Source organism: Manis javanica, chromosome 10, assembly GCF_040802235.1.
Source record: "Manis javanica isolate MJ-LG chromosome 10, MJ_LKY, whole genome shotgun sequence".
NCBI lineage: Eukaryota > Metazoa > Chordata > Mammalia > Pholidota > Manidae > Manis > Manis javanica.
In genome coordinates, this window is record NC_133165.1 from 82,892,408 (window position 1) to 82,899,544 (window position 7,137).

At 34.1% G+C, this 7,137-nt stretch overlaps 1 protein-coding gene across 1 annotated transcript; it reads right to left on the bottom strand.

Moving 5' to 3' along the window:
- Nucleotides 1-1,665: 1,665 nt before the first annotated feature.
- On the bottom strand, nt 1,666-2,604 carry LOC140843792 (olfactory receptor 6C2-like). Its single transcript, XM_073214215.1, has one exon. The coding sequence runs from the start codon at nt 2,602-2,604 to the stop codon at nt 1,666-1,668; it is 939 nt and encodes a 312-aa protein (XP_073070316.1).
- Between the last annotated feature and the right edge of the window lie 4,533 nt (nt 2,605-7,137).

A 7,137-nucleotide genomic window follows, 5' to 3' on the forward strand; every position in this document is an offset into this window, starting at 1 on the left:
TCCCTCTGGCTGGCCTGGTACAAGAGCAGTGGCAGCCAGTTTGCAAGCTGGTGCCAGCCAGGAGGAAGGTGCAGTGGGCTGCTTATTATGGTGGGAGGCCTCAGAGCTGGGTAGCCAGGCAGGGAAACGGAGCTCCTATAACTCTTGAAAGTTCCCAATCTGCTGGGCAGAGTGTGCCCAATTTTGTCCACCTGTCCATTCTCCTGAGTAGCAAGCTCTCTGCAATCCTTGCCCCTTTAGCAGCCCTCCTGCTGCTAGGAAGTCTCTCAGACTGCCTGCCTTTCTTTAGTCCCAGAGCAGCCAGATGTGGATCCCAGCTTTCCATATGCAGCTGGAATCTCAGTCTCTCTAAGTATTCCACCTGTTTAAGTTTTCCAAGCCCACTAATCTCCAGAGCACCATGTAATGTAGGTTTGTACTACCAGAGCAGATCTCCAGGACTGGGTCTTCAGCACTCTTAGGGCTGAAACCCCTCCCCACTCCATTTCTCTTCCTCATGCCAGTGATCTGAGGTTTGGAAGGGCTTGCATCCCGCTGGATCACAGCTTTGATACATTGCTCTGTTCCATGATATCTGTGTATGCAGTCTGTTGCAGCCTTTTTTCCTGTTGATCTCTTAGGATTAGTTGTATTGAGTATATTTTCATATTGTATGTGGTTTTGGGAGGTTTCTGTCTCACTTCTCATGCCATCATCTTTAATCCCCTTTCAATAATTCATGCTTTTAAAATTTGATTTCTCCACATCTCCAGTGTAAATTATGAATACACATATATGTTGTAGGATTATTTTCAGGTTTATCAATATACATTTTCTACAAATTGTGGCTTACATTTTATTTCCTTTAGATATTTAAAAATAAATATTTTAACAAGATTGTTTCTTACAGTCATGCCATTCTTTATCTGTTATTCACAGATTCAAGTCATTGTTACTTCGATGTTTTTTCTCTTCATATGTTAGTAGCATTTGTTTAAATGCTCTACATTCAAGATCTAAGATTTTAATTGGGACATCAATGTTAATCTGTTTTATGTAACTTCAGTGAAGGAGTTATCTTAAACAGGAATTGCCAGTGCATTTCTCTCTTCATTGTAACTTAAATCATGTCCCTTTGGCAAATTTTAAAGAAATTTTATAATGGACACGATCCAGTCAATAAAATAATATGTGTATCAAGTCATTTTTAAGATACTACATTAATAAATGCTTCTTTCAAGTCATAAATCTTATTCATATTCCCTAATTGAAAACTATTTTGCATTTATGAAATTTTTCCTCCCAACACTTAGAAAAGTATTGATTCTTTTCAATAATAAGTTCCTTCCCACTTGAGTAAGGTTTTTGTTTTATTTTTGTTTTTCTGTGTGCTTTCTTTTGAGTGATGATGTTCACTATTATACTAATTTTAAGATAAATTTCCCAATCCTTTCAGCAATGGTAAGGAAATCTTAGGAGTGAAGTCAAGTTTAGATTTCCTGAAACACCTATTCTCATTTCTCTTCATTACAATTATCATCTGAAAGAAGCTTTTTTATAAGGATATGAAAGCAGTTAATTGACCAGGGTCAGTACTGGATGGAAGGTCAAACATAGATGAGGAAAAGACAAAATTAGATAGAAACAGAAGAAAAAGAGCTTAGGGATCTGGACATCAATGTTCCCCTAATTCTTTGACAGCAGTATAAATCTTTTGAGTAAGTCATTAAAGGCTTCTTTCACTTGTTTGTTCCTCAGAGAGTAAATGAATGGGTTTAACATGGGGGAAATGGAAGTAGTGAGTATAGTTACTCCCTTATTAATGGGCATTTCATCTTTTGCTGAAGGTTTGATATAAACAAAGATACAGCTGCCATAGGTGATAGAAACCACAATAATGTGGGAAGAACAGGTGGAAAAGGCTTTTGTCCTCTGCTGGGCAGAGGGGAGTCTTAGAATTGTTCTGATGATGTACATGTAGGACAGAACCACACACACCAGAGTCACAATAAAAACCATCACAGAGCAGATAATCACCATCTGCTCTATGAACCATGTATCTGAGCATGAGATCTTCAATATTGGCTTAGCATCACAGAGAAAGTGGTCAATGGCATTAGAGGCACAGAATTCCAGGTCCAGTCCCAAGCTAAGTGGTGGCAATATGATCAGCAGAGTAGTCACCCAACAGCAGAAGACAAGCCTTTTGCAGACTCTGTAGTTCATAATAGTCATGTAATGCAGGGGTTTGCAGATGGCTACATATCGATCAAAGGAAATGGTAGCCAGGAGAAAAAATTCTGTTACACCAAAAGTGTCTGTAAAAAATAGTTGGCATACACAAGCATTATATGTAACAGTCCTGTCACCTGTTGATATACTGTATAAGAATCTAGGAACGCAGGCAGAAGTGAATGAGATTTCTATCAATGAAAAATTTTGGAGAAAAAAGTACGTCGCAGTTTTAAGGTGAGAATCCACTAACGTGAGGATGATGATGCTCAGGTTTCCAGTTACACTCAACATGTAGGTGATCAGTAGAAATATAAAAATCAGAATCTGTAGCTGAGGGTCATCTGTCAATCCCAGGAGGATGAAACTGGTTAGAGATGTGTGGTTTCTCATTCCTGGGTCCTGTCTTTTTCCCAGTCAGCATGTAAAAGCAATGGAAGTAAGATCTGAGTAGAGAGTGGAAAAATTGTCTTACAGTGAGTTTTGTTCAGAAAAGTCAAGCAATGTATTTTACGTGTATTTTGTTTTTCTTGATAATGAGTTTTAAAAATAATTCATGCTCTTGGCTCTATTGGTAGCATATTATTACATGGATCATAAACCTGGCTTTCAAATGTTTTTTACTACAACATATGGTAAGGTAGACATTTTATATTGCAGCCCAATGTACCTGTTCACACCTACACAAATACTTAAACACATATATTGAAAAATGAAAAGCTAACCCTTAGGTTCTCTATTCTCTGATGTTTATGTTCTAATATATGTCATTAAAAATAAGTACATGTACATTAAGTTGACTTTATAGCCTACTAAATGGTCATGACTGTATTTCAGAAAAAAAATAATGTTTTTATGGAATTTTTTGAATAATCTAGTCCAAAGAAAATAGAATCTTCCATGAGAATTTTTAAAATGTGCACTATTATTTTAATTTGCACTTTGGAATAAATTAGCTCATGGTATACTACTTCCCTTAAGAATATTTCCCTTATCAATAACCAAGGTTTTCCTCATTGTCACTTTCTGCTTGTAGGATTTTTTTCCTGAATGAACTAAAAACACAACAGTTGTGTGTGACACAAGATATTCCTAGTTTCCTCTACCAATGCTGTCAAAGCCTGTTCCACTGCACAAGTCATCTTATATGTACTACCTGTCTGGAAAAAATTTTGTGTAATCATTTATGTGTTTTCCCTCCCCCTTACTACATCCATTATGCTGATTCTGACCTATACCTGGGTCTTTATGATTCATTACTCTGTTTCTATTTAACCTTTTAGAGAAGTCCTCCCAAATCTCCCAAGCCACATTAGGAACTTTCTCTGTGTTTTTATCACTCTTTATGCTTAATAGCAGATGTAAAAAAATTTGTTGGAAATAGCATTTTCATCTTTTTTAATGTAGTAACATCAGAGCTTTAGAAGACTAACATATAGAGTTAATTCAAGGTAATATTTATCCCCAGACCTGGGTAAGTTATAATATTTATTATGTGGACTCAATTTTAAAAGTAGTCTGACAACTCTTACTTCTGCCATATCTTGACTCTAATTTAGAAGATTCTTGGTGGCTTTTATGTTTGGTGTAGGAAGTGTTCTGAGTGGCTCCTGAGTCACACCATGACCTGACTATGTACTCAGCATATATGTAATACCTACATTGAGGCAAAAAAAAAAACCTTACCTAACTTATCACTGTTTGGCAGAGAAATAGTTTTCCTTTTTTGGATTCTATCCATATTTATTCAATACACTTGCCAGAAATATATTAACAACACAGAATAAAACTCTTAAATTCTGCTTTTGGACCATCATCTGCTCTGTGGTTGATCCTTACTTAATAACAAGTAACTACACTAATTCTTTCTAAAATGATTTCAATCTCCAACGCTTCTTAAAGGCCATAAATCATTTGATGAAAAACCACATCAATCATTATGCAAATTCTAATTAACTGGCTATGTAGAGGTTTCATTTAATGAGTTTAAAATATCCTTTCCTTCAGAAGTAGGAGATACTCTGTACTCACCATCTGCCCATTTCCCATAGTAAATACCTAAGAGTTTTCAGGTTTTGATAAAGAATGCAAGGATGACCCTGGTTTGATGTTTTAGGATGAGTTGGGCACTCCCCTGAATATGTATATCACACAACTAACAATAAATTAAATGAATAGTTGCAATGGATTAAGCAATTAAAATAATTAAGTAGAATGAGAGTTGAGACAAAAAAGAAACATTACACCCACCTACCTCTCTTTTCTTCAGTCTTAACACCACTGTGCTTTACACAAGTCTGGAAATTTGAGCCATGTCCTTGCTCCTAAATATCTTGAAAAAATTAATAGACACTATTGTTTCACTAATACATGTTTCCTTCTTTTGTCTTTTAAAAAACTGTAGGAATCTAAATTATGTCAGCTGATGATTTCCAATTCAAGGTTGCTTCCAGAAGTCCTTCATTTCACCTATTTTTAGGTGACCTAATATTTGTTGATATACAAATCCAGCCCTATCAAAATCTTCAATAAACTCAAAATTATAGACTCTTGTTTCTTTTTACCACAATTCAATTAACTATCCATTGATCTTGGTAAAATGTATCAAACTGTTTCTTAAAGAAAATGATTTTCTTAGTCTCTCAAATACTACAGACATAGTGGTTTCAGTTGTTTCTTTATCCCTGAACATCCTGAGGGTTAGAAGGACGAGGAAATGTTTGCATGGCTTGTATGTGGACTCAAGTCCCAGATGAATTAGGATCCAAAGTTATTTATGAATCTTTTGTGTAATATTTTGGCAAGGACTCTGAAACAGGCAGCAGTGGGGACAATGTCCTCAGAGAACTGAAGATTCCACAGTGATGTGCAACAGAGGACTTCACAGAAAATAAAAATCAAATGAAAAAGAGCAAGCCTACCTTTATATCCTTTTATTCAATAACATCTTTAACTGCTAATTGCCATGAAAGGATACAATTACTTTTCTACTTTGGTAACATATTTTCACCTTATGTAATTGCTATGCATTATTAAAATATTAACATACCAAGAATGGAAAAATTAAACTTAAAAGTAATAGACACTTAATGTCTCTATTACACCCTTCCATAAAATTCCATGTAGTATATTCTTATTAATTGGCATATTCAGAAATATGAAATGTCCTTTGTGGGTAGGTTTTCAAACTACTTTGATAATTAAAAACAAACTATTTTTTACTCAATGGTTATAAATTTGTATCATATTTGGAGAATAAGTAATATTTCTTTTTGGTTTATTCCATTATGATTTGAAATCAATCCTAACAGTAGAATCTTTGTGATTTCTTAAAGAAAAAATTCACTCTTATAAGGAATGACTATCTTGAGCTTATTATATGATTCTATAATTTTTATTATAAACATGTTTTTTTATATATCAACTTTTAGGTGTGTTGCAGTCATTTTTCTATAAATATCTTTTCCTTTTTATAATATTTCCTAGAACTGTGCATTGTTATTACTTATTCTATGATAACAATTTGTGATATATGTTGCAAATATATGACCACTTCTAAGTTGGTCTTTATGCTATTTTCTACATGTAGAATTTCATGTTACCTTTCAGAAAAAAATTATTTTTTTCTGAATAGGCCTCACACATTTTGCATATCCTTTATGCATCATACTTTTTAAATGAGTCCTGTTATTTATATTTGAAATTATTTTTGTTTAATATTTATTAATTTTATTATTAAATAAAATATTTATTTAATAAATATTTAATATTTATGCAATTTTGTTTAATATTTATTAATATTGAAAAAAAGTTATATACTTTAATGTTGATTTTCATAGCTTTCTATGAACCAGAGTAATAACTAGATAAAATAACAAATCTGAAGGTATCACACTTCCTGATTTCAAACTATACTACAAAGCTACAGTTGAAACACTATGGTTCTGGCATAAAACCAGGCACATATACCAATGCAGGAGAATAGATGGCCCAGAAATAAACCTCCACATATATTATTTCACAAGGAAGCCAAGAACACTTACTGGAAAAAGGAATATTTACAATAATGGTGTTGGGAAAACTGGATGACCACATACAGAAAAATGGAATTGGACTCCACTCTCTCAAAGCTCATGAAAATTAACTGGAAATGAATTAAAGATGTGAACATAAGACTTGAAATTATAAAGTTCCTAGAAGACAGTATAGGGAAGAATCTCCTTTACATTAGTCTTGGGAATAATATTTTGGATATGACACAAAACCACAAGTGACAAAAGCAAAAATCAATAAGTAGGACAACATCAAACTAAGAAAATTTTGCTCAGAAGGACACCGTCAACAAACTGATAAGGCAAACTACCAAACAGGAGAAAATTTTTGCAAACCATACCAGATAAACAGTATTTAGGACCTTCAAAAAATCCAAAACATGTAGGAAACACATACAACTCAACAGCAACAACAAAATGAAAACCTGATTTAAAAAATAGGCAGTTGAACTAACCAGGCATTTTTTAAAGAAGTCATCCACGTGGAGAACAGGTATATGAAAATATGACCAACATCATAGATAAGCAGAAAATGCTAATCAAAACCACAATGAACTATCAGGTCCCACCTTTTAGAATGGCTACCATCAAGAAAACAGTAGGTAATAAATGTTGGTGAGGATGCCAAATAATAGGAACCCTCCTACATTGTGTGTGGGAATGTAAATTGGTCAGCCCTTTTGGAAAACAGTTTGTCCTCAAAAAACTAAAAATACAAGTGCCTTCTGATCCATCAATACACTTTGGGGACATAGACAAAGGGAATGAAAACAGGTGCTGAAGTGACATGCAATCCCATGCTTACTGCAGCATTATTCATAATAGCCAGGAAAGGAATCAACCTAATTTTCCATGAACACATGAAGGAAGGACG

Coding starts and splice junctions, on each gene's coding strand:
- LOC140843792 (XM_073214215.1), bottom strand. CDS start 2,604: ATGAGAAACCACACATCTCTAACCAGTTTCATCCTCCTGGGATTGACA.